General features: G+C 42.6%; 2 protein-coding genes across 4 annotated transcripts in view; one reads left to right on the plus strand and one right to left on the minus strand.

Annotated features, from left to right (window-relative positions):
* Positions 1-1,066: 1,066 nt before the first annotated feature.
* TUBGCP4 (tubulin gamma complex associated protein 4) lies at positions 1,067-14,312 on the minus strand. Of its 2 annotated transcripts, XM_048317931.1 has the most exons (18): positions 14,202-14,312; positions 13,967-14,095; positions 13,256-13,378; positions 12,814-12,867; positions 12,313-12,369; positions 11,681-11,760; positions 10,809-11,010; positions 8,721-8,886; positions 7,488-7,612; positions 6,812-6,862; positions 6,332-6,437; positions 5,895-6,002; positions 5,525-5,663; positions 4,865-5,042; positions 3,943-4,077; positions 2,784-2,900; positions 2,220-2,359; positions 1,067-1,929 (listed from the first exon to the last, which is right to left on the minus strand). In XM_048317931.1, exons 1-18 carry the CDS (start codon positions 14,277-14,279, stop codon positions 1,917-1,919), a joined length of 2,001 nt encoding a protein of 666 aa, XP_048173888.1. In that variant the 5' UTR covers positions 14,280-14,312; the 3' UTR covers positions 1,067-1,916. The 2 variants fall into 2 exon arrangements, with proteins under 2 accessions (XP_048173888.1, XP_048173889.1); XM_048317932.1 differs by lacking the exon at positions 2,220-2,359.
* A 308-nt stretch (positions 14,313-14,620) lies between these two features.
* IQGAP1 (IQ motif containing GTPase activating protein 1) overlaps positions 14,621-27,614 on the plus strand; it is a 55,737-nt gene continuing 42,743 nt past the window's right edge. The window contains exons 1-2 of one of the 2 annotated variants that reach the window (XM_048317489.1): positions 14,621-14,843; positions 19,447-19,546. In XM_048317489.1, the coding sequence (XP_048173446.1) occupies positions 19,482-19,546 (65 nt within the window). In that variant the 5' untranslated portion in view covers positions 14,621-14,843; positions 19,447-19,481. Of the gene's footprint in view, positions 14,844-17,554; positions 17,663-19,446; positions 19,547-27,614 lie in introns of those variants that run through there. The other variant, XM_048317488.1, reaches the window with a different exon arrangement.

The following is a 27,614-nucleotide window of genomic DNA, read 5'->3' on the forward strand; positions in this document are numbered from 1 at the left end:
CAAAGTCAACTACAGAAAAAGGGGAAAGGGGTGTTTTCCATTGGCAGAAGTTCAGGGCAGTGGCACTTCTGTTTGTTGGAAGAATACCATGTTGTGTGTTCCTCCACTTTGCTGTTATTTTCCATTAATTTCATTAAGGTGCTGCTGAAGTGAGTACTAAGAATTTCTTGGACAAAGTATCATTTTGGTTTGGCTACCTCTTTTTTTTCCCCTGTCAGACTGTATAGGTATTAACCTGTCATAGTGGAGACTGGCCCTACCTAAGTTGAGATAGACACAAGAACCTTGGACAACTAAACTGCTGGGAGACTGAGGTACAAAGAGTATGTAAGTGCTGTGTATCTTTAAATGCTAATGGGATAAATCATCTGCTTTTGAGCTTCTGCATTCACATCTTAGTGGTCAGGTGGCATAAAGGCAAAAGCTCTTCACTCTTAACAGTGCTATAGGCTGACGGCCTCTCTCCATCCTCATACAATCTTTAGTCCCCTGCTTCAAAAGTGTAAAGTTTTTCTCAATGTGTATTTTTTCCCTCTATCATTTCATGGCTCAGACATTTGACCTTGTTGGTCTGTAAATCTCACATCCAAACTACACCACTTTCTCCAGCTTTCTAGCTTTTTCCAGGGATTTTAAACTTTGCATCAGGTGTAGTCCTACCATAAACAGCTGTAATGCATGGAAGGTGCCAGGTCTTACTCTTGCTGGCTGTTGTTACTGTGTCTTTCTGAGTGAGCAGAGAGGATTTTCTTCCCCCAAGGACATGTAACTCCAGTATGAGCTGTGTGCAAGTACCAACCCTTTGAGGGGGAGGCTGGTTTCCTGGCAGTGTTTGTGTTCAAATTGGGAAACCTGATACAACACCCCAGTGATGGACTGAAGGGTTCTCTTTTGCCAGTCATTCAAATGGAATTGCATCAAGACAGTCTGTACATTATGGCAAGGCTAGGAAATCTTAGTAACAGGCAAGAAGTTCCTGCCAGATACTGCTTTTCTATGACAGACAAGGCTGGGCCACGCTGTTCCCTTTGCACTGGGCTGCAGACATTGACAATACTCCATATAATTGCATGACAAGGTGTTTTTATTTTGGTTCAGTAGGGTAGTCACTAGTAGCATTCTAAATAGTCTGGAATGAGAACAGCACAGGTGAACATCCCAGGTAAGCATCTCCTTACCATTTTGCTGCCGGCAGAGGGTGCTTTGTACTCAAATAGGGCAAAGCTCCAGTCTTGGCAAGTGTAATTTTAGCACATAAACTGTATTAAATTGTATAGAGAAAGCATGTGATATCACCAGTGTCTCCATGACCTATACACATATCCTAGACTAGTGCACTGGATGAGAAGAGATTTTTAAAAATCTACTTCTTCCCTCCCCCTTCACCTGAATTGAAAATTGCTACTGCTGTTTCATCTACCTGGTGGTATTCGATTAGCATACACTGTGTACTGTAAATCAGCTTACTACACAAGTGGAACTTCTGAATACAGACACAACTTCATTTGTAGTCAAGAACAAGATTCCTTCCTCCATCCCCGAACTTGACGTGGAGCATAGTCCAGCTGAAAAGACAGCATAGTCCAGCTGAAGAGTCCAGACATCATAATTCTGGTTTTTTTCACTTTCTGAAGAGGTTCAGATTGCCTCCCTAGAAGCATTTACAAGTATATGCAGGGCTTCAGAAAGCATATTTTTACTAGTTCAGAAGAAATGGAGTAGCTTTCTGTAATCGCTGGGCAGCCTCACATAAGTGGCACTTCTTGCCAATTCCTTCTGAAACAGTAGATCACCAGGCAAAAGCCAGGTACAAATGAAAATTCAGTTGAGTGCAAACTCTCCAGCTGTCCAAGAGCACCAGTCTCAAAGCACCTGATGCATCACTAGTCATAGCCTGAAGGAAAGGCCTTTAGTGCTTAGACGCCAAAACTGCAAGAGAAAGGTACAGCATTAACTACACGTTGAAAGTAACTCCCTTTACCAACCCACACCAGCATTTTTCAGCCAGTATGAGCTAGCAGCTTGTTCAACTTTCTACCAAAAGGAACTCAAAGGGGAGAAAGCATATGAAACCCAAAAATGCTGATTTGTTACTTTTCTGTCATAGTATTTATCAACACTTAGTGTAAGCCAAAATAATTAGAAGCGATCAATAAAAATGGCTTTGTACTTCAAGTACCTCAGGATAATGCTACAAGCAACCCACAAGATATTCCTACCTGCCCAAGGTTCCTCCAGCCTGGGTGTAGTATTTGTTATAATCCAAGCGTAGTAGCAATTGAGCTAAGTCAGAGTTTATCTGATGATTGCGAACACTAGAGAGAATCTTGAAGAGAAGTGATGACTGACGACTGAATCCCTACAAATTGGAAGATGTCAGTTCTGGGCCCTCTCAGAAGAGAAGGAAAGCAAGCATCTCATCTCTGTTTCTGCCTAGCTAGTCCTTTAACAGCCTGAAGAAAAGAATCACTGCAAGAGATGTGATGCTTGTGGTCTAGGATAAGGTAAGGTGTGAGCCACAAGAATTCCTAGATGTTAGTTATCCAAAAAGAGGGGTACCAACCTCTGCCTCCTTTCTATTCCAGTATCTGCCCCCCTTCCTCCTCTCTGTGCACATAGAATTTCCAAGCCAGGAAGAGTTGATTAGTTAAAATAATTACAAGCATTTACATAGAAGGCCTCTGCTTACACGCACTCTTTCTCTACAGCTGTTAAAGCCAAGGTAGCTGCTTAGGCAAATGTTTGCATGGGAGAAGAACAGATCCACAGAAACATAGATTCACCTTCACCAAAATACTGAGTTGTGCAGCTCCTCGTTCATCTAATGGGCCCAGATTCTGACTGACCAGAGAACAAAAACTATGACAAAGATCCAGAATTTCATTTAAGCAGTGGAAAACCTATATGGAGTAAAAAGTACAAATTAGTAGTTGAAACAGAGTTCAAACACAAAGAGAAAGCAAGTACCTGAAAAGTTGTAATATTCGTAACAAAGATGTTGCTGATACTGTATTTTTTAGTCAGGAAGGAAGATATTAACGTAGCATTTTTGTAAGGTTTTCTATGGAAAAAGGATTTAAATGTTATGGTGCATCTCCCCTCTACCCCTCCCACAACCTTTTGCAGACATTTCTGGGAAAACAGCAATTGGCATGAACCATCCAGATAGGCACAGGAGCTGCACACTGGTTTCTCTATCCAACCAGGAGGTCATCACTGCAGCTTTGGGATTAGGAAGGCAGGATAACGACCAACAAGAGATATGGTTCAAGGCTTTGCTTTCACTGTTCACTAAACTACGAATTTCTTTTGTATCAGTTGATCTGACTGCGTTAATTACTATTCTGCCACCTTTATTCTACAATAACCTCATAGATGAGCACAGAGACACTGTTTCATTGAAACTAACCTTCTTTGCAAATATTTTTGTGGGGCTGTTTATAAAAATACTTCTAACTTTTTTTTTTTTTTTAAATTAACAAAATTAAAAAGACCCTAAGTCCACTCGGAAATATCTCAACTATTTTTATTCTGTTAAGTAGAAGAGGGAATTTTTCCTACTCTAATGCATATCAGTATGAGTCCCTCAGGACTTCAGTTCCCAGCACTCTGCTTATTAGTACTTCTTTAATGAAATAGCCTGTGATAAAAATATAGTGATAAAATACAAGTTACTAAGGTTAACTGAACACTGAAATAAGCTTGACTTAAAATTGCCAGGAATGCAGCATTCACACACACCGACTGTAAATTAGATGATCTAAATTGAATTATCAATTATAGTTTATACCTGCCTTACTCTGAGAATTGTACTCTGCGATCTGCAGAAGATTATCACTGATCTGTTTTAAAGTACATGATTTGTCATATCTGTTCAAAAAGGTGTGTTTCTTAGGGCACTTGGAGAATTGGTAGAAAAAGGTGAAAACAAGACCTACTTACAGGTTTTAGGAGGATGAAAGACTGAGCCAACAAATTACTTAAGAAATGATCGTGAGCCAGTCGTATACTCTCAAAATCTCTTGTGGCGTTTATCTGCTGCAGAAGCTGTGAGAACTGAGACTCCAGTACATCCACCTGACGGATATGTGAACATATCTCATTAGTGATTTAGGAATTGGGAGTGCTTGAGACCAGCCAGAAGTTTTGAATAAGAAACTTACTTTCCTTATTGCTACTCTTATGTTAGAGGTTGAGGATCCCCTCCTCTCTGGCTGATGAATGAGGAATTATATACAAGAGCAGTGCGTAATGTGGAGTACACAACAATTTTTGATGCCTAAGTAATATCTAAGTAGAAAGGAAAATGGTCACTTTCTTTAACTATGAAAAAAGTATATAGCTAGCATGTAAACAAAGGGATTTGATTGTAGTAATTTCTGAAGTTATACTGGGAGATACTATTTGGAATCTTAGGGCAAAGGCTGCAGTACAAAAGCTCAGCCAGATTACTGTGGAGAATTTAGAAAGCCAGGCCCCCTCTCAATTCTTTGAAAACCAAACCAACCAAATAAAAAAACCCAAAACTTAACTCAAAGTAGAGTTCACTTAAAGAGGCAAGAGAAGGAACCAGGATGGTATCTTAATGATGGTCCTTCAGAGATGACTGGTTTGTCACAAACATTTAGTAGCACTAGGGAGTTACTAAAGAACTCCTCCATTTCACTGATTCACAAGTCCAAAAACTTTGTAATTGTAGCAGTAGTTTGGGAACTTGGAGGAAGCTCTAGACTTGTGAAGGAAGTCCTGATTTCCTTCAGGTACAAGAAATCAGAAACCTGAGATAGGTCTTCAGTGCTGCCTCCATGCATTTCTGCCAGTTTCTGATTAAGTGACACAGTTTATCTTTCTCTGTAATACTGACCTGCAGATAATACTGAAGATTGTCCACAAGGAAAGCCATGTGATCCCTCAGACGCCACTTGATGGCATCTGTTCTGTTAGATTTCAGGTGTTTGCGTTGCATCTGGAGAGCCCAGCAGTGCTGTAGCTCAGCCTGGACTCGTCGCACACTCAGCAGGTATTTGAACACAACATTGTACCTACAATCAAAAAATACAAAGTGGTTTAAGACTAAAATCTTCCTCCGCTGCAGGTACTGGAGAAGGTAACAATGCAAGACCGGAAGAAGAAACAGGAGGTGACTGCCAATAGTTAGGGCCCATCAGGTCATGGCCCATGTGCCCCGTGGCACACCTTGCAGAGTAAGATTTCTGCTTGTATTGATTACTGACCTAAAAAATACAAAGCCAGTTTCAGTGTAAGGAGGGGAGCTGTCAATGAAAACACTGTTTGTTAAAGTAGCACTGTTTGTAAATCAGTGCAGATCTGTCAGCATCTTGCAGGTCTTACTGTCATTACAAGTACTTTCACTATGAGTACGTGGAATGAGCCATTTTAAGGTTCAGGGAGCAATAGCTTTACCTTTCTCTCCATAGAGAGAAAAAAAAGCCCAACACATTAGTGAATGCCTCAGATCAGGGAACATACAGATTAATGTAGAAAGACCATACCTAGTACTTACTTCTCGAGAACAGCAGGAGTAAAAAGAATGTGCAGTGGCCATTGAACTTTGTAAGAAAGGCCCAGAGCTGCCCATCCAGATGTGGGGGCTTCACGTGGAGATAATTCCCGGGAAGGCCCTTCACGAGTCTGAGAAGCATCTAAAAACAAGTAAGGTGCTGAATTATGAATTATCTTCTCAGTCAGTACAACCATGGCAAGAAAGAAAAGGGAAAGAACAGAATTGAGCCAGTGCAGTCTAGGCCCTCACATAGGGCAGTAAAGGGAACAAAATTAGTATTTCTTTAACTTGAGAGAAAGGTAGGTAATAGGATTTGAAAATAAGGTCATCATCTCCCCTCTTAATTTATGGCTAAAAATCAAGTAGATACCTTTATGTTCCTTTCCATGATACTCAATGGTTAAGTGAAGAAGAGGAAGAAGGTTGTCATCATCTAACAGCACCTTATGAGCAGACTGCTGAAATGCAATGTTGACATCTGACAACAAGAGAACACATATCAGCTCAAAATCAGCAGCTAGTGCTAATTTTGCACCCATTAATTATTTATTCTTGGTCCTAAAAGACAACACTTATGCACTATTGACACTCTTTTAATTCCAGTTTCAAATACCTGCCGTCAGAAGGTTTCAGAGAGTTTGTTTTCACTCACTCTGTGAGACATTCTAATTCACAGGTGCTATAGTTTCAAAACTAATGACATAGTGTAGAGGGTTAAGATAGAGCTCTTCTGTACTGGACATGGCTTTCCACTTTCCTGCTATACCATAGTGAGGACAGTTTGATAAGCACATAAGCAACACTCACCATGTTCAGTTACAGCTGTAGGTGGTGTCTTTAACATATGCTGTGCAGTGTCAATGAAGGCCTGAAACAGCTCACCTCTTCCCAAAAGGTAAAAGTCTTTTATAATCTGTGGAGATAAATTTTTTGTACCTAACATACCAAAAACTGAGCAGAAATTTTAAGCATCCTAGCTGATAGCACCCATTTTTATTATTTGGACAACTGCTGTTCCAAAACACAGTTGGAGAGCTCTGAATTTTATTCACTGACCAAAAAGTCTACATTGCTTCAAGATGTAAGCTACAAAAGCACATACACATACCCCTCTATCTCTGCCTCTGACCAAGTTCTATCAGTGTATGCTCATTCTTGAGACTGGAAAATGAAAACAGCTTTACATAAATGAAGAGAGGCCAGAGTGTAAGGCAGTAAAGTATTTAATAGAAAGAAAGAAGGGAAGAAAGAGCTGCTTTAGCAAAAACAAACTAGCACTTGCATTACCTTCAGCTGTCCTAGTAGATCTGATTCCTCCACCATCAGTTTCCAAAGATGCTAGTGAAGAAACAAAAATGAAAACAACAGAAACTTCCCCTCAGAATTACCTCACCCATTCAGAGAGAAGAGTAGCTGCTGTCTTACAATACTTGTGATGCATACAAAAAAAGCACCTATACAAAATGCTATATAAAGTACAAGAGCACACTAAGAGTCCTGTGTAGCAGCTCATGCTAGCAGTTAAAATTCTTGGTATATACCAGCAGAAAACTCTGTCTAAGAAACATGAAGACCTGTGACAAAAAAACCAGCAAATTCCTATGAAATCAGTTCTAGCCCAGCTTTGTTCTTGTTTCTCTAATCTCCCCATTTTCTTAGGTTCTCCTCCCTGCTCCAAGTGAAAAAAAGATTAAAAATTGCCAAAGCATGTGCTCAGTCAGATGCCATTATGCTGAAAGCAAATGAAAAGTTCTGAAGTAATTTCAAGTGAAATACAAAAATATACAAAAATTCCTTTCTTTCCCTCATGAAAGAGCATAGTATTTGTTAATGTCATTTTGTCATTAGAAGTTGGGTTTACATGAAGCTCTGAGACCAGTTAGAGAGCCCCCTTCTTCCAGTCCTTCACAAAACTTAAAAGTTTTTCAGCCTGCACAGTAGATACCCTTCCTAGGATGCTCACCTCAGCAACAGTGCTCCGTATCCAGTCAACCACTGATTCAAAGTCCACCAAACTAAAGAGTGGTTGCTGCTTGAGTCGATGTAGCTCTGCTGCAAAAGTGTCCTCCTGGTTTTTTAGGATGGAGCCTGTGCAGCAATGAGAAGTTTCGGAGAGTAAAAAAGGATGCAGAGCCACTCCAGCACAGTGGAACAGAAAGGCTGTCCAGGCAGCACTGTCTCAGGTCTGGCAAGGACCGTGGAGGCCTCAAAGTACAAGTACCAAGGTATAAGATTACTATTGCAAGTACAGTTACAGGATAGACACTTGCCATGGCAGTGCTGTGCTATCAGTAAAACCCCCAAATGTTTTCTACCTAAATGGTTGCTGCTAACAGCCCTTTTTCTAGGACTGAGCTAGATCTTTGAACCCACAAACTTTTCCTCCGCATTAACCACTTGGTTTGGTTCTCCCCATACCCCTGCCCCTTTCAAATCTATCCTACTGCTTGAACTTGGGGACTTTTTTTTTTTAACCAACTGAGCTAGAAGACCAATTTCTTTTCCCCTTGCTTCTGCTAATGCAAGAAAACAGTCCAACAGAATTGGTCCTTTGTTCTCTGTAATGTTGCTCAAGTAATTTAAGTACTTTTGCATAGACATGCTCAAGGTAGAGCCATCACAGCAGTCCTCCCCCATTGGTGTAGGAATATATTTCCCAAACCACCCCCAGTGTAAACTTTTCAAGCTCTCAGAGAGAACCATCAGCTAGAATCATCTCTCCCTTGCTGTCTTTAAGACTCCATATAATTTGTCTTTCATAGCAACTTTTGGGACCACCTTGCAAGTGAATCTCTCCTGTCTGTGGATGCAAGTTAATGCCATGACACCATTCTGTAACATATACACTCAGAGCAAGATGTGCCTTTGTCTGCAGCCTTTAGGGAGAGGGATGCAAACTGAAAAGAAAACAAGGCCTTTGCAATCGCTTTATCCAGAACAAATCACATGGTGACTTGCTGCTGGAAACTTGGAGACTGTGTTTGGAAAGTGTTATTTACTCATCCTGTATTTACACCTCTCCCTTGGAATCAATCAGAAGCAGAACACTGGGACTACAGCTCTGTCCTGGCACAACTATCCATATAGTCTGAAGAATAACAGCCAATAGTCGGTGACTGTTGAGGAATTCGTTAATGCGGCATTTTGGAAACTACGTGTCAGTCACTCGTAACTGAGCAAGAAAGATATTCCTTACCTTTTCTGGTCAGGTTAACATTCTGATTCTCAAACATCTGTACAGATTCTCCCACAAAGAGGATTTTCTCAGCAACCCGTACAGGAATGTATGAAGGCAGCATTTCTACTCTCAAAGAAAACTGCTTTAGAGACGGAGCTAACATGTTCTCCTCCTCAATCAAGCGCTGCCAGAGACACCAGGAAAAAGAAATCACATGGAAAACACTGTGAGAAAGCCAGATAGAAAAGGTGTATAAAGGGGGGTGTGTGTGAGGGGGCATCCAAGAACATTTAAAGTAAGCAGAAAGGTAGCAAAACTGATTTATATCCTTTAAGTAGGCCAGTAAACTTCCTTATGCTTCTGGTATGCTAGCAGATCTCCCTAGAGATACTGCTTCCATCAGAGTGGAGCAGAAGGGGAAAAGAAGCTAAACCTCTGTGGAACAGCAACAAACTGGCTGTACCAAAGGATAATGTTACATCAGCAAAAGGAGTTTTTATTGCAAATGCATTACATCAGTCTTTTGCTGCCATAACCATGTTAACTAGCATTACCAAAAATAATCCTCTCCTACACCCATTCCTATGTTTTAACACTCTTAGAACACTTGTGATACAGGCCAAATATGAACGCCTCCACTAGTGAGCAAATAGGACAAAAATCCAAAGTCTTGCTAGCAAAGATAAGGCAATTATCTCAGTTCCTGTGAAAGCTGTTTTAGAACACAGCAAGTTACTAAATTCTTCTCTGAATGTTAATAAATAATTCCAAGTACGGAGGCAAGATCTTCCTTCAGGAACACAATATTGATTATTTCATCTGGCTTTCTTGTTACTGGAGAATTAGTTTCAGTGGTCCATAATCCAGAAATAATCACCCAAACAAATTTTTGAGAACATTTGCCATCTACAAAATTCTTCATTTCAATAGAAAAGTTCAGTACAACTTTGTATACTGATGTTAACAGGTTGGCAATTATTTTCCTGAGATTCTAGTGACACTTTTAGATGAGCAATACCCAAGTATTTTATCAGTCTATCACACTAACACTCAAGATTTCTTATTTTACTCTTTGACTGAAGAATTGCCAACACTGTTAGTCGATAACACTGAAGAAAGAAGTTTCTTAGTCTACAGTTTCCATCATGGACCCAGAAGACTCAACAATTTTCACATTCTTTCTTTATCTGATATAGTGAAATAACAGATTTTTCCACTAACTGCCTTTTAAAGTTTTCCCCTGTTTTTCTCTGGGTGTAGTCTGTTTTCAGCAGAGACTGTTGGCACAGGGCACTTAATTAGTATGCAACACATAGTTTCTGTCTGGTCACAGCCAAGCTGCAAGCACCACACTAACTCCATAGATGCCCATGAAATGTTTTCTCACCACAAACTAGAGTGTGAATTTAGAGTTGAACTTGCTCCACACTGTTCTCTATTCAGACACTATTCAAATGCTCATAGTGTGGAAGACTACTCCACTGAGAAAGCTGCTTTGCAAAAGGGCACTCTAATGGTATAGCATCTACAGGAAGAGTTACCACATTTCACCAGTGTGCTGGCAGGTTGCTCCCTTGCTTAGCAGTCTCTTGACTCTAACATAGCACATTTTCTACCAGTAATGTCAGTAGCATTAACCTGTTAGGTAACATTCACACAACTAATGGTTGTACAAGAAAGGCACCTGACCCAGCTGCCCATAGAAAGTGTGCAAATCAAGTCAACAGCCAAGTTCCCCACACCCCCTCCCTTGCAATTCCTCACACTACCACCAGTGCCTGTGTTAGATCACAGTGTTGACCATAAGGAATGAGAAACCAGTCAGTCAAGAGCAGTGGGCATGCAGCAGTTCCCATTACCTGACATCAGCATCTACAGATTCCATCCAAAGGGCTTTCTGCCCTGGGGTTATCCAACTGGGCCAAACAATAGGTCTCTGTCCCTTATGCCTAGCAGCAACGTATTACAATATTCTCTTGATTTACCATCCTAGCAGGTTTCAATATATGTCTAGTGTAGCATAGCTCGCACTGAAGCAGAATGCAATACACTTCTTCTTTGGTTCCCTAAGACCAAAGATGCCAAGTTATGACTTGTAGATCTCACCAGGTCCTGAAGTTCTCGTAACTGTTTTCCTGTAAGTCCCCCAATTCCTAAGTCATCGTCATCTTCTTCAGGTTGGCTAGGGACATTTCCAGAAGAGGGGCCCTGTTTGATAAAGAACTCTTCATGTTGGTCTAGTAGCAATCCATGCAGCATCCAGGCAGAGAGCTGCTTATACATGACTCCATGACACACAGCCAGAATCCTGAGGTCAAGAGAAACAGTCAGTCAGGCCTTTGCACACAGTAATCAAAACCTCATTGTATGTCATTGTATGGAGGTCCAGTTAGTCAGCCAGGCAGTATGGCAAGTACTAAATGGCTAATGTGGTATTTTATATCTTTTTTTTTTTTTTTTTTTTTTTAACAGAGAAGGGTGGATGAAACTAAAAGGTGCAAAACTAAGCTAACATATCCTCTGAATATGTGGCTTCTCCATAGAAATCTGCTAGTAGACCAGAGGTGTAAGTCTGCAGTGGCTGCTGTTTCTACTTAAATGACATTTTAAGGAGTCTGACTTTCTCCACAAGGACACACAAACATCACAACACTCACACAATCACATTTATCATTTTGAAGGATCAAAAATCAGTAACAGGTCTACCATATGCAAAACAATTCATGTAGACTTCAAATGAAGAAAAAAAACCTGGGTCTGAAGCTTTCTGAGCCCTTAATCCAAAGTATGAAGAAAGCCTTCATTCCCACCACAAGCCTGCTTTAGATAAATAATGGGGATTGTGACGGTTTTCCCTGCATGGTACTCCTACTTTTATAGCATGTAAGGCTGTTTTGCATGTACTGTTTCAACAAGTAAGAAACACTTTGACACTAACTCCAGAAGAATGAAGTAATAGTTTTATTGTATCTACGTACTTCTCAAGAGCACTGCGAACAGGAGGCAACCCCCCACAGCTATGTTTGTGGACTGTCTCCAATATCTGGCATCCATGAATCTGCAGAAAGAAAATGTTAGACTAGGTCTGTTATTTGGATCTGTACTGACCTTTTTATACATTTAAACACTACACTTTCAGCTCACAAGAAAATGCCTTAATAAGCTGAACAAGTCTTACAGAAAGAGAGATGTAACATGCTCTGTGTTGTGATGAAAAACGCCTTCTATGTGTGGCTCTACACCCAAGCTTCTCTCAATACTTTCTATTAAAAAAAAATGTAAGCATCTCTGGATTCTGAAAACATCAGCCTTTGCCTTTTTTATTTCAGGGAACAGTTGGAGAAAACATACTCAGAAAAGAAAAAATTCCAACCACCAGCATCCTGTCCTATAAAATTCAAGTCATCAAAGATTATCGTATAAGGGAAAAAGTCAAATCCAGTGTAAATGAATTATATAATCTCAATACTTACAGCAGAACTAGTAATAGGGCATCCATTACTGAAACTACACTCTTTTCTAGTATTAGAAGTCTGGGATGAGGGCAGAAATAACTTTATCAGTTAAAGAGTAAACCTGTTAAGAGAAACTTGCTGCAATTTTACTGTACCTTCTGAGTTTTGATCTGTTCCACCATGACCATCACGGAGGGGAAGAGTAACTGAAACTGCAGAACAAGGAGTGAAATATTGATCCAGGTTGTTATGTAAGGAAGAGAGAAAAAAACTATACTCGAGTAACTGTGGATAGCAGCTGAACACAATAATTTAATAAAACTATTCATCTGTCTTTCCCCACAAATTAGAAACATGACATGCAAGTCTCTAGGAGGTATGTCCTCCCTCCACTGGACCAAGCTGCACGAAGTTACTATATTCCAGCAGTAGTTCAGGCTAAACACAGACAGTGAGGAATGTGTGAGGGTCAAGGAGGAGGACCTTAGCTTTGTGTTGAAGTGCAGGTGATCCTCTGAGCATGATTAAGGGACTACAGATATAGAGGCATTAGATAGAAATGGTATGACATGACAGAGCAAGCCTTGTTTATCCCACCCACTCAATGAGTGACAAGAACAACCAAAGAACACTACCTCTTTATTAATATGACATACCTGGTCCAAGGAGTAATTAACATGTGAGATGGAAAGATGTGGGTCAGCCAGAAACTATAAAGATAAAGCAATTAATGAAGATTAATTATCACAACCACTGGATGGTAACACTACCCAAGCTACGTCAGCTACTAGTCTAGCAGAGATTAATCAAAACCTCTAAAACTGAAAACAGAAGCCAAAATAGTCTGAGACAGCAGTGGGCTCTGACACAGATGGAGCACTTACTGAACTGAAGGAAGAGGGGACAACACTTATTAGGATGAAAAGTAATTTACAGTGGCATGTCACAGGAATAATTTGGAAGGCATCCCTAATATGGAAAGGAAAATACCTTGTTTCATCTTAGAAACTACTACTAGCATGTCTATTGCAGAAATGACAAGTTTCCACAATCTGTCAGCAGCACTACAGCCTCTTGTTCCGTATCTCTCTCCTTTACCTCTTGTTCTAGGTCAAGTAGTGCCTGTCGATAAGGCTGCAGCACTGAATCAAGACCTGTGCAGAAGGCTCGCAAATAAATGCCATGTAATCCACTCTGGTTTTGCTGAGATGGATGGTGATCCTGAAACAAAACAAAATCTGCATCAGTATCCTAGTGCAAGTCTGAAGAGTAACCTAATATCTGTGCAGTCATGGCTGCAAACAGGCAGTAGTCACGGCTCCAAACAGGCTGAAATGCACCTTAGCTCACCATAAGTGATCAGAAAAACAAATACAATCTTGTCACAAGAAGAGTTACTTGAGCAGATTTATATTTAGCTCTTTTGTGGGCCTATAGAAGTGCTGGGAGCCACTGGTACCAGTGCTTCTTTTCCCTTAAGTGTGCCTCTTGGATCTCAAGGCGCTTCGCAAATCTTGAGAAGGACTACAAGACAGTCATGAGCATCCCACTCAGTTCACAAACTCTGGCCAGTCTGCTGTGGTCAGAAATTATTACAAGACTTCCCCAAGAACAAGATGTTGCATTCGGTTCATCTTTCACTGCTCTCTACCCTTCCTTACACGCATCGCAGAGAGCTTTCTGGAGCTCTGCTCGGTGCGAGCGCGGGTAGGGCCACGGGCCGCGGGACACTCCTGTGTCCTGGGCAGCTTGGCCTTACTGGCACCTGCCGCGCTCTTCCCGGGAAATACCACGGCCCGGCGGCCCCACCTGCTGCTGTACGTGTCCCGTGTACTGCTCCACGAATTCGGCGAAGCGGATGTAGTCGGTGCCGAGGCGGCAGAGCCGGTTCAGGACGCTGGTCTCGCTGGGATGCAGAAACGGCAGCTCCTGAGACACCTGGAGTGGGAAACAGCGATGACGGACGGAAGGACGGGCGGGCCGCGCAGGGCGGGGGCCGGGCGGGGCGGGGGCCGGGTGGGCTTCGGCCGGGACCGTGCCACACCTGGAGGCCGCCGCGCTTGCTCCAGGTGAAGGCCGCCCCCGGGTACCCGCTCAGCGCCAGCAGCAGCTCGTGGATCATCCTGCCGCGGGGCCGCGCGGGCTGCCGGGAGGCGCGCGGGGGCCGCCGGGAGGGGCGGGCGGCGGCGGCGGCGGGGGAGCGGGCGGCGGCCGGAGTGACCGGCGGCGGGGGAGCGGGCGGCGGCCGGAGTGACCGGCAGCGGCCGGAGTGACCGGCGGCGGGGGAGCGGGCGGCGGCCGGAATGACCGGCAGCGGCCGGAGTGACTGGCGGCGGGGGAGCGGGCGGCGGCCGGAGTGACCGGCAGCGGCCGGAGTGACCGGCAGCGGCGGGAGTGACCGGCAGCGGGGGAACGGGCGGCGGCGGCGGCGGGAGTGACCGGCGGCGGGGGAACGGGCGGCGGCGGAGGCCGCGCGAAGGCGGGCACGCCGGAAGAGGCAGCGGGAGCGGCCTCGCGGAGCGCGGCGTGAGGGGCTCTCTGGACCCCGCCCGCGTCCCGGGCGCTCCGGAGGCGCGTTGGCCTTGGCTCGCTGCAGGAGAACCGTGCCGTAACGTGGGTGGCTGTGATGGCAGGTGCCGGCTCGGGAGGTTCCATCCAGGACAACAGCATAGGCGCAGCCTGCAAGGTAGACTGGGTTTTGATGTGCCTCACTAGGCTTCTTTATCGGTTTCTCATGTTATCTGTCAGTGTTTTAGCAGTGCCAGTTTGAAAACTGTGAAGTTATTTAATAAAGTGGTTTTTAGCAGCCTGTTTTCATCCCCGTCTCCCCCTTCATTTTTGGCAGTGTCTTTTTCTATGTGCATTTTTACTCTTCTTCATTTAGAAGAAATTAGTGTTTAGTGTTAAGGGTTATCTAATACATATTTAGTTCAGCTTGCCACAATATGGTCTGAAATGTAGGAAGAATATGGGTGTGTACTATCTGTAGCTATACAGCTTTATGTGTAACTTGGGAAGCCCAACATTATTGTTGATCACGTATGAGTATAACAAAACGATTCTCTTTCTATTGACAAAACTTCTAGCGTCATAATAAAGGCTGAGGAGTTTAGCTAGGTATTTTTTATGCATCCTTGGCATAAATATCACAGTATACAATTGATCTGGAAACCCCTGCAAGAGAACAGATAACAGTAGTTTATTTAAAGGATATTGGTGCTTATTTTCTCTAGGAAGCCTAGTGATTAGTCATTAAGGCAAAAAACTTAAAGATTTTTTTTTTTTTCAGAATTGATTGCCCAAATTTTGAAACTAGAGAAAAATAGGTATCTCTATATTATTTGCAAGGTTATCTGACTAGTGCTCATTCAACATTAAGGGAAAAAAAAGACAAGAAACAGGAAAGGCAATAAATTAGACACATAGATACACAAATCCTAACAGAAAAACATTTTGCAGAGTCAATAACAATCACCAGAAATCTTAAATCAGGGGAGCTGTTACAGGTACCATTGAATACAACCTTGAAGAGGTTCAGCTAGGTTCTTTGATGATATGCAATAATCGTGTTGTATTGTTCTTACCAGAATGAGATTTTTTTGAGGGAGGATTGTGGCACTGTGCAAAAAATGTTACGAGATTTTTAGCAGGACAAAATGAGTTCTGCACTCCACAGTCTATATATAAACATTATTTTAAATGTCTTCTCATTACATGACTTCCAAGTGGCCACATGTTAAGTAATGCAAATGTTAATAATAATAATGCATTATAAAACCTTTTGGTTTGTAATTTATGTCTGGCATTCCCCGATGTAGTTACTTCTGTAACCATTGAATTATGTCTCCCTTTCATACAGACTCTTTAACAATCACATAATTAATTAGGTTCTCTAAGATTGTTGAGTCCAACCAATGACCAAACACCACCTTGTCAACTAGACCAAAGCACTAAGTGCCACATCCAGTCTTTCCTTAAACGCTTCCAGGGATGATGTCTCCACCATGTTCCTGGGCAGCCCATTCCAATATCTAATCACCCTTTCTGTGAAGAAATTCTTCCTAATGTCCAACCTAAACCTGTCCTGGCACATCTTCAGACTATGTCTTCTTGTCCTATTGCATGTTGCCTATGTATATATAGTAATTAAATGTACTTTTTGATGGGCTCATTGAATCATTGAGTTTGGAAGTGACCTCTGGAAGTCTCTAGTCCAACCTTGTTTCCTCAATGCCGAGTGAACTCGAGTGGGTTTGTCCAGGACTATGCCTAGTTAAGTTTGAAGTATCTCCAAGGGCCGAGACTCCACAACTTCTCCAAGGTAACTTGTTCTAGAGTTTGATCACCTTCAGAATACAAATATTTCTTTATTTTGTTGAAGTGGGACTTCTATGTTTTTCAGTCCATTGCTTCTTGTCATGTTCTCTCATGCTCTCCTCATGTCAGATGCTCCAAGCCCTTAATGTACTTGTTCCATTATGCCCATGTCTTCCTTGTACTGGGGAAGCTGAAACTGAATCCACTGCTGGGAAGATGGGAATGATCAACTCCCTTACCTGCTGCTGATGCTTTTCCTAACAGAGGCTATTGGTCTTCCAAATTACTTAATTTGTGCTTAGGTAGTAAATTTATGCCCTGGCAGTGAAATTCATGGAACTAATTAAAATGGACACATGGTGGCTGTCATCGTCAGTGCTCTGACCCTTGAACAAGAAATAGGCAAAACAACAGTAATGTGTATTGAAGGGAAGGAAACTTTCAGGGCATCATTCTGAAGTGGCAGTGCTGCTGGATGTTGCTGTTGTTTTGGAGCACCGTGCTTCAACTTACGGCTGACATTTCAGGTGAGTTACCACAGTTTGGTCAGCAGAGCCGTTTAGGTGGAACGGCACAGCTGCATCCAGAAACGCCAGGTGTTGATACTGTGAAGGGCAATGCAGCTGGGGAACCTGGCAGGACAAGAGGGCCTAGGCAAGCCTGGCCCAGCAGCACGGGGGAGGCAGCCGGGCTGTGGAGGCTGAGCTGATGAGGCTGCACTGCACACAGTGGGGCTGGGAGGGCTGAGAAGGTAAGATGTGGGTCATGAGTAGGTTGACCTGGGCTGTGTCCCGCACAGTATGCTGGCAGAGTTTAGGTCAGAGCTTAGCTGGGTGTTACGAATGAGGCTAACAGGAAGGTTCAGGCCAGGGCGCTGGCCCTGTAAGAGGACCCCGGGGAGAGACAGGGCGGCCAAGCCGGGGACGGGCTGAGCTAGGCTGAGGGCTGAGTCCGGCCGGAGGGGGACTGCGCAACTCGTCACTTCTCTTCCGCGGCGGCTGAAGGTGGCGGGGGCGGCCAGGGTGGGGAAAGGCAGAGAGAGCGCGGAGGAGCGGCTCCGCCCCCGCCACACCCGGTGCGGCAGGAAGAGGAACAGCCGCGCCCAGCTCCCGCCAGCCCCGGCCCAGCGCAGCGCCATGGCGGCGGAGGACGTGGACGGGCTGGCCGTGTCCCGGCCCCACTATGGCTGTGAGTACCGGAGTGCCCGAGGTCCGGGAATCCGCGTGGCCGCCAAGCGATGCCCAGCCCGAGCTGTCCGTGCCTGCCCGGGTCTAGCGCTGGGAGGGGAGGCTGGGCTGCCGCAGGCATGGGGGGAGCCGCGGGGTCCGGGCTCCGGGACTGCCCCGCGGGCGCGGTGCGCCCCGCCGGGTCTACGGGGAGCCGCGCCTCTCGGGGAGTGGGCGCCGTGCCGCACGGGAGCTCGTCGAAGCTCGACGGCCCTCCTGAGTGCTGGAGACGAGCGCTGGCAGGAGGCAGCGGATGGGCAGCGACGGGGCGTCCCGCGGCTGTGCCGCCGTCGTCTGCCGCGGGCGGGCCCCGCGCCTCGCCCAAGATGTCCGCCGCGGGCGGGGCGGGGGCGGCCCTGCCTTCCGCCTTCCCGCCGATTCTGGCGACCACACCCGATGTGCCGGGCGAGCTCCGCTGCCGTCGGACCCCTTCACCGCCTTGGCAGAGGCTTCCTGTGGAGAGGGAGGCTTTGGGTCTTGGCGTCCGACACGCGGGCTGGCCTGTGCTCTGATACCGCGTCTGAAGTTATCAGCGGCGGAGGAAAACGTGGTGCTGTGAAGGGGCGATGTTGTAAGCGGCAGTCGGTCCGACCTGGCCTCTAACACTTGCAGGGATGGGGTCGCCACAGCTTCTCTGGGCAACCCGTGCCAATGCCTCACTATCTTCTCGGTTCAAGAATTTATCTTTATCATCTGATCTAAATCTCTCCACTTCTAGTTTAAAACTGTCCCCCTTGTCCCATCAGTATCTCCATCTACTTTTTATAAGCCCCCTTTTAGGTACTGAAAGGCCGCAATGAAGTATCCCTGGAGCCTTCTCTTCTCCAGGCTGAACCCTAGCTGTCTCAGCCTGCCTTTGTGGGAGAGGTGTTCCAGCCCCCGGAGCATTTTGTTGCCCTCCTCTGGACCTGCTCTAACAGGTTTTGTGCTGAGGGCGCCAGACTTGGATGCAGTGTTCCTGCTGGGGTCTCAAAAGCGCACAGTAGATTGTAGTTGAAGGCATTTTAGGTATAAGCTAACCTTTGATTAGTAACGGTATGAGATATTTCCTATTCGTCAAATTGATCCACAAAACCTAAAAAACTTCAGTGTTTTTCTTTTTTTTTTTTTTTTTTTTTTTGATATGAGATGTATTTAGCTGAAAGTATGGGAAGAGAAGACTTTTTCACTGAGGCTTTAAATACACAGAATCTGGAAGATTTAGGCATATTACCCCTATGTAGGTCTTCAGCTTGATCTGAAGATGACATGCAGGCTGTGAATCTGAATGATTCCCTTCCAGATAAGGAGTGTGACTAGTGTTTCTGCCTTGTTTTAGAGGTGATCTATAGAGATACAGAAGGGATTATATAATGCGAATATGTATTTGTGTTGTTCCTTGATCTTTTCTATCAAAATCAGAGGATAAATGAGGGGCCAAGTGGTCACTGATGTGCTTTTGAGGAAGACAAAGGCAAAGCTAGAAGAAAATAAAAAAAATAAAGGATTATTTCTAAAAAATAGTTAGAGGGATGCAGTCAAATTGAGAAATCAGGAAGAAGGAAGCTGGCAAATTTATGTGACAAGGATGAGGAAACAGGGCATCTTCTGTTGCTAGTAAAGAACAAGTCATCAGATCCTTAATTTTCTGAATAAAAAAAAACTGTAGTGAGTTTCTTTGGGAGAGGTTGGATCTGATTTTTGATGTCTCTGTTTGGTTATATTCAATCTTCAACCATCTGAGGACCATGTTTTGTTTATTTTCAGCTGTCTTGGATAATGAGAGATTAACAGCAGAGGAAATGGATGAAAGGCGACGCCAGAATGTAGCCTATGAATACCTTTGTCATCTGGAGGAAGCAAAGAGGTGAGAATAAGTGATTTTGAAACTGCTGGTACTTTAAAAGAAGATGTGACATTTGGTATGGGGAATAATTTGGATACATCTTACGTCTTGTCTCAGTTTCTTAGTGGCTATATAGTTTCACTAGAAAAAGCAAGCAACCAAAAAAAACAAAGGAATTCCCTTCCTCCCCAGAAAAACCAACCGACCTCTGATGTGCATGTGTAACGTTCTCAGAGACTTCGTGGCAAGGACTCTGTAGCTGTATTGCTCCGGTATTCCTAGCACTGGATGGGTTCTCCCTGTTGTCTGACTTGTATATGTCTGGTGCAGTATTGCCTCCTGGCTTAGCAGTGCATGTGAAAAACAGTTATTCCCTTCCTCTTAACTGAAACCTTTTACAAATTTAAGTTGTAGCAGTGTATATCCCTTGCACTTATCCTCACTTAGAGTGAGAACTCAATTCTTGCGTATTTCTCCCTGCATCCATCTATTTAATAGATCTGTACTACTCTTCCCTGGGTTGCTCTGACATCTCTCCAGGCACTCAGTGTCTTTCTGGAAGTCCTCTGCCAGAACAGAGAGAACTTTTCCAACAGGGTGTTAGTGTGCCTACTTGTAAAGAGCGCGAGGATTATTTTCTATACCCCAATGAATTTGATAGTATCGTACATTTTTGCATGGTATCTGCTTTTTCATGATGTTATGATATAGTAGAGTTTTGCTGAGTTGTCACTTCGAAGTTGTGCTGCTGAAATTTGTTTCTCATCTTGTGTTTGCATGGTCTGTTGTGTTTTCCCAAGTGTGTTACTTTTCACTTGATCCTGCTGAATTAGATTTTCCTGATTTTTGTTTGAAATATTAAAATAACTTTTATCTTATTGTCTTCCAGCATGTGTGTAGCTTTTGTGTTATCTCCATGTTTAATAAGCATATAAACATACCGTATATCTTCATTCAGACAATTAATTGAAAGTATGATCAGAACATGGTAGATGCTGTATATCTGCTGTTGAAGGAAAAAGGACTGGCATTAAAAATTAATACATGAAGTCTTATTTTTGCTATTTTAAAAATACTTGGCAAAGATTAAATCCTATATGCTGTACATGAAGCATAGGAATGAGACATACATAAATACATGTTCAGCATAGGCGAGAGCGTGTTTTGTCATGGCTCACTGAATACTTAAGTCTCCCTTTGTCCTTCAAAAGATGATATAGGTTAAGAGCCAGAAAATTTTCCCTGGCTGGGTGGTGAATTTTGTATAAATCTGTGTAATTCTTCCTTAGCAAGACAGACATGTTCAGCTGTAGTGACTTTACTGAGAAGAAAGTACTGAGTTTGTACAAGTTTACCACTGCAGAATATAAAGGATTTATTTCCAGGACTTTAATTTTATCAAGAATTATTATATTTATTTTTGAAGGGGCGGGGAGCACTCAGTTTATACTGTAGTCCTTTAGGTGCTTTATGAGGATGATCACTATTATAAGTTCACAAAGACTGCTTAGTTACTAGTAGATAATTTTCCTTTCATGCGGACTTGAATGAAATTTGAAGTAGTCAGTAAGATCTGACTGTGTTTCAAAGTAACTCTTGCCCTTTGAATCCAAAGTCTTTAGCAGCAAATGCTGGGCAAACAGGGAGAGATGAGTTGCACTGTAGTAACTGTCCAAGCTTGATGGAGTCCCGCATCCTTCACTTGTGGACTCCTCCTGTCATCGGCCTTGGAGTAAATGCTTGAGGAGGTGCTGATTCTCTCTTGAATTCCATACCTAGATTTGCAAAAAAAAAACTCAGGCAAAAATACGTTCCACAGTTACAGCTTTAGTATTTTCATTAAGCTCTTGCTTAATCATGGGGACTTATTCTTTAAATAAATCAGCTTTGACTCTGAAGTTCTTAGTGATGTTGTCTCTTCTTCTGAGTGTTGTCTTGATATTGATGAGGTTGAGCAGCTGGGCATTTGATTTTTGCCACACCTTGTCAGAAAAAAAGGAAGTTTTCACTCTTGTCTCCGGGTGAGCCTTGAGATGTTTCAAACAATGCCCAGTGGTTACCAGTAAGTTTTGTAAAGAATGAAGCAACAGCTGTGTTGCTCAAAATGCAAGCAGTGGTGTACAGCCTTCGCTGTATCCACCTTGGCAGTTGGAGCAGTTTTCAAGTGGAAGGTCTGCTTGGAGAGCCTCAACCCTATCCACCCCATAACCATGTTTGCTTAGTGGTTTACAGGCTATTCATGTATATGTGAGTGGGAGTTCCTGATTCCTAAGGCTGTATCACTTAACATAAGAGTTAAAGATTAAATGGCCAGGAGGGGAGCAGACTTCTTAGTTTAATAATTAAGATACACCAGGGAAAGCAAAGGCTCGAGTTCATTGTCTGCTCCAGGAATTTTTTTTCCTTACTGAGAAGTTATTTTGTAAATTGCCCTTTGAGTTTTATTTATTACTACTGGTGCAGTCTAGAAGAAGGCTCTTGGGTGCATTGTTGGTAAGGAGTTTATTTAACAGGATCAATTAAACAAGAACTATAAGAGATCAGTGTGTTTGAAATTAATGCCCTTGATCTGAGATTTTCTGTATTTGACATCTTTGCCAGTAGTGTAACTAAGGTATAGCATCTGAATTAGATAGTGTGGTATTTTGCTTGTGCTATTGATTACAGTCCCTCTGAGCTGTGGGAGGGCTAATAATCTTTCTTCACAGTGAGAGAATGTCAGATTGGAAGTTACATCTCTAAGGAGGAGGACCTAAGAGCAGAGGAAGGTAGCTGGTGCACCCCATATCACACTCAGAAGCTGAAAAGGTGAACGTTGTAAAGTTGATGGTAGCCAAGGCAGGGTGGGAGGCAGCTGAAGAACAACACTAAGTGACTCCCTTCCTCTTTCCCATAATCATGTTATATTATTACAGTACAATATTGCATTCAAACACTGTAGTTTATATTAATTTTTTTTTCCTATAACATAAAGGCACCTAAAATCATGTGATTAACAACATGCTGATTTGCATTGCATCAGCACTGTCAGAGGCTTGCTATCCCTTTAACCGAGCAACAGATATGGAATCTAGAAGCAAAGTGGGTTTTTTTAAAATATTAGAAGAAGGTAAGATGAAAATTGGCTAGCACCTAACTTTGTACTGAAATAAAAAATTTAGAAAAGTTTGAATTTCTGAACTGTCTAATGTGACAGCCGATGTGCAGTAACTTTTAGTATTTCCATACTCAATTTATGGCAATTTATAACTGTTTGCAGGACCTGTCTACCAATGAGCATACATCAGAAACATTATCAGAGGAATCATTTGTACTTATTTAATGGTATTCCAGCACGTTGTTTGGTTGGTTTTTTTTCACTGTCACTGTTGTTCTATTGTTATTTAGTAGTTTTTTATTTCAGTTAATAATGTGCAACAGTCTTGTGAAACAGGAATTAATTCTTGCTAGTTGGAGAAAGGGAGGCAAAGTGTAACTAAGTTGCTCAAGATTGTGAAAGACTGAAATGAAATTTGGAGTTAAAATGAAGATTGTGAGTAGAGGGATTACTCTACTATGTGTGGGCCAGATGCCTCATTCTTGAATAAAAATGGCTTTACTAATAAGTGTTGTTTAATACTTCAAGTTTTCTTTTTCGTGTTCTCTTTTATTTCATTTGTTTGGATTGCTTTGCTTTTTTTTTTTCCCTTGTCTCCAAATCACAGTAGTTTAATAGAAAAGCTGTGGCAGTGCAGATAAAACTGTAAGAGTATACTCTGTTCTGTTGTCAGCTCATGCTCACAGAAGGGTAAGGGTATATTTATCTCAAATAGAACCAGCCCGAGAGACCTAAATTTTGTTGTCCTTATCTAGAAGTCAGGGTGTTTTACTATAATATTCTTCGTCGGTGTTTCCAGTTGTAGATTGGGTCAGGTACTGGTTTTGGGTTGGTTGTTTGGATTGGTTTTTCGTGTGTGTTGTTTTGTGGTGGTTTTTTTTGCTTTCTGCTTCTCTCAGATACAATGCAAGTCCCGTGTTAGATTGTAATCCAGGAGTATTCATAGATATTTTATTATCACTAGTTGTAAGTTGAAGTAACTTCTGCTTAGCTCTTACCACTTTATTTGGGCTTTTATCAGCTCCTGTTTGGACTTGAGGTATTTCTCTACAGATCCTGTACTGTTTCGTTGATGATCTCATGCAGTTGGCAGGGAGTGGCTGTCTGGACTGGAAGTATCTTGGAATGCACATTCAGAGCTGTATTTTTCTGAAAAGTGGGTGGAGAGAGGTACAGAAAGGACAGTGGTGGAGTACCACCATCTTTGCCTCACTTTGGATACTTTTTTTATGACTCACTGGAAATAGTAATGAAAGGCAGGCCAGGAAGAAAGAAACAACTGTTTGTTCAGAGACCAGGATTTTTCTTTTTGGATGGTGCTTTCTGAAGGAGTACTGTGTGTAGTGTAAGGAGAGAGCAACCCAAAATAACCAAAGCAAATAGATGTCACTAGCGGTTCTTGGCTATTGCATACTGTGGAGTGCTTCTTAATAACCCTTATTTACAAGAAATGAGGTTGGTCTTGAGGTATAATAATGTCAGTGGTTTTGTAGCTTCCAAGCATTTAGGCCTATTTAGTTTCTAATGCTAAGTGATTGAAGCAATTAGCTTGAAAAAGATTTCTGTGTGTTTGATAATTAAGTTCCCCTTGACTGTGGGCTTGGTACTCATCTGAGAGCTCTCCAGGACAAATGGCAAATCTTTTTGGCAAACATGGCAAATGCAGTAGTATCCTCATCAGCAAGAGCAGCTAAGGGAATTTTACAGGTTGTTGGCAGTGTTTGCAAGGGAGCAAAGAGGAACCTCATATTTACTTTTAAGGAGGCGGGGAGTGGTGGAGGGAAAGATTTAAATGCCAAAGTATCAGTATCCTCTTTGGTTCGTCTGCATGTTGCCAGGAGGAGTACATCAATCACTGGAAAAATCTGGCCTGTGTTACTCAACTAATTTTTTGCTCTTTTGTATCTTTGAACTGAACATGTCTGTGTGGATAATGAGAATGTTCTGGAACCTTTTAGCAGTAGGCAGTACTTGTTTTCCTAGCTCTCCACCTGAGAGGCTGTGTCTCTTCCTGTACAAACCTTACTGAAAGGCATTTAAATATCCACCTAATTTTCTAGAGGAGAGCACACCTGATGTGATAAATTTATTTTACTTTGCTGTTGTTACCTCTCGGAGAGATCTTTCATCTTCTGAGGTGATTCCTTGATTTGTTTAGAGTTGGTAGAACGAGTTATTTTAAAGAGACGTTTTTGTTGGTTTTTTTTCCATGGCTGTCTAATGCCCTTGTTCAGGTGAACTGGATGAAGAGCTGAGGTGGTCTTCCAAGTTTTCTCTCCTTAACCATCTGTGAGAATGCTTGCCAAGTCTACATTTGTTCCTGCACTAAAAATATTTGAGATTGCTTCTACATACAAATGATCTGCTGGAGTATGAGAATCCTCATCTTTCAATAAAATTAATAGTATGGTTAGTCCAAAGACTGCCATACCTGTGGTGTTGGCAGAAAGGAGCAGTGAAAAAGCCTTTAAGCCATAGTTTCGTACATTCTTTCAGATGGCTTATGCAGACACTGTTGGGGGGTAAAAAAAGGTGCTGCCCTTTTGCTCTGACCACTTTTTCCTGTGCTGGCCTGCTGCAGTGGCTATGCATCTTTTCCTTGGTACACCTGTGGGGAATTGCACTAGAAGGGCTAAATGATCATGAACAGAAGCATCTAGGTGTGAAGGCACCACATGCAGCAGTTGGAATGACTTGTCTTTAAAAATGCCTGGATTAGCTGCTAGTCATCCAGATCCCAGCAAGTTTGCATTCGGTTTCACCTGACCCCCCTTTGAAGGCAGAGCACAGTGAACAAATGCTGGTGAATCATGGAGGTGGTACCAGACAGAGTGAGTCATTGCTGTTCACAATCAGAGGGTGGGAAAAGGCTTATCCTTATCTGTAACAAGTAAATTCTGCGTGTGGTTGCCAACTGAGAAAGTGCCCAGGAGATGTGAGGAGAACTGGATGACTGGTCACCCACCATGTCAGGGCAACAAGTGTAATGGCCCACTCCTGGGTGGACAGCTTGAATGTCCTTTTCCTGCTTGATTGATTGCAGGACAGACTTCTTGGGCACCAGTTACTTTCTGATGCTTGTGAGTATAAGGTCGAGTGAAACCTTGGGGTGGGTGTTTCAGTTTTTATGTCCAAATACAAATCAGCTTCCCCCTTTGACAAGGTCTGGCAGATTTTGCTGTGGTGTTGGAACATGAGTGTAACTACATTTCCTGTCTGTCTACCACATATAGGTTCAATAGATACTGGCTTTAGACCAAGGTTGAAGGCAAGAGCTTTTTCTTTTCTGGGGCAAGTGACAAAGATTTAAATTTCTATTTCAGCTTGTTAGATTTTTCAAAGCTATCTGAGTTGAAAGTGAAATTAAGAATGAAGCTTTTGGTAGAGAAATAGAGGATTATAGACCAAAGAGCAGTCAAAATGTGTTTTAGTAAACACATCTTGCTCAGTAGAATAATTCAAATTACAATCCTGATAGTTTTATGGTGGTTACTGGTGCAATTTTAGTGGTTGTAAAGATACCTGGCAATGTGTCATACTGATATGAACAAAGTGCTGAATATTAACAAGTGTGATTTCAGATTTACCTGCTTTGGAAGACTTAAAGCGAGTGATCTTGAACATTGTATCTCTTGATGATGATCATGTTTCCCAGGATGTTGACTGTTACACTACTGTGAAAGCATTCCTGTGCTTCTCTTCCTCCCACCCTTCCCTGACATGTGATTATGATCTTTGAAGAGTGGAATTCTAAATAAGTATTGTTGGTACCTTCCTTTAGATTGGACACCTGCTGTCTGGAATGTGCTGGTGTCCCTTAGTCTTCTTTTGTGACCCTTGTTTCTGTAGGATGAGTTCTCAGGCAAAAGATGATAATGTTTGAAATTGTGTCAGTGCCAGGTGCTAGACAAGATGGGCCAAAAACATTGATGTGTTATGCAAATATGGACCCTGAGGGTGAGCAAATCCATTGGGGAGTTAGGGAAAGGGAGACAGTTTTTCTTTCTTGAGGTTTTGTTGTTCTGAGTGGAACACTTGATATTCTGAAAGTCATTCTGTGACATAATTTGTCATTTTTGTAGTAGGAAGCATTGTGTAGCAGGCTAGCATTGTTCACTGTCTCATTTCCAGCTTCTGACTGATGGGTATACTGTGATCACTGAAACTCTGTTTGGCAGAGAGTTTTGACCTCTTGTATGTTTTCTGCCATCTGCAAGATTCTTGCCAAATTCTCCTGCTACGGCAGCCACATGAATAAGATGCTATCACAAACTATTACTTAAGGAGGTTTATATTATTTACTGTATGTCAGAAATCCTGTGAAACAAGCTACTTGCCACCTAAATCAACGTAGTTTTCAACACAGGGAGAGGCTGATCACTTTACAGGTCCTTCTTGTTCAAAATGTAGTTGTCCTGGAATTGTGAAACCAGCTAATTAACTACCAAAAACTGAAGCATGTGAATATTTTTGCGTCTTTACTGCTGCAGGTTTTCATATTGACTTTGGCAGATCAAGAGCAAATTTTCCATTTATTTTCTTGTGGGCAAAACTATTATATGTTTTGGGTTGGTTTTTTGTTTGTTTGTTGTTTGGTTTTTTTGTTTGTTTTTTTTTTTTGAGCCTGGACTGGACAACTTTAGGAACTTTTGCGTCAGCACTGTGATGTTTGACAGAGTTAGACCACAAAGGTATCCAGTGTTGATTTTCTTGATGCTCTAGGCACTTTAAAAGTGCACAAAAATGACCTAGTTTCAAGAATTTGTAACCACGGCGTGAGCACGCATATGGAAATCCCATGTTGAAGATGTGTTTGAAGAATGTAATTTTGGGCAAACAGCCTGCTTATTTCATGACTGTGAGATGTTTAAGGCAATCTAGGTCTGTTGGTAAAGCACAGGTTTAGGCAGGCTCGTTTTTCTAATTAAAAGAAAATGGTATACGGTGTTACAAAGACTGGAGACTAACAGTCCTGTGCACCTGGAAAGAGCG

Source organism: Corvus hawaiiensis, chromosome 13 (genome assembly GCF_020740725.1).
Source record: "Corvus hawaiiensis isolate bCorHaw1 chromosome 13, bCorHaw1.pri.cur, whole genome shotgun sequence".
Classification (NCBI taxonomy): domain Eukaryota; kingdom Metazoa; phylum Chordata; class Aves; order Passeriformes; family Corvidae; genus Corvus; species Corvus hawaiiensis.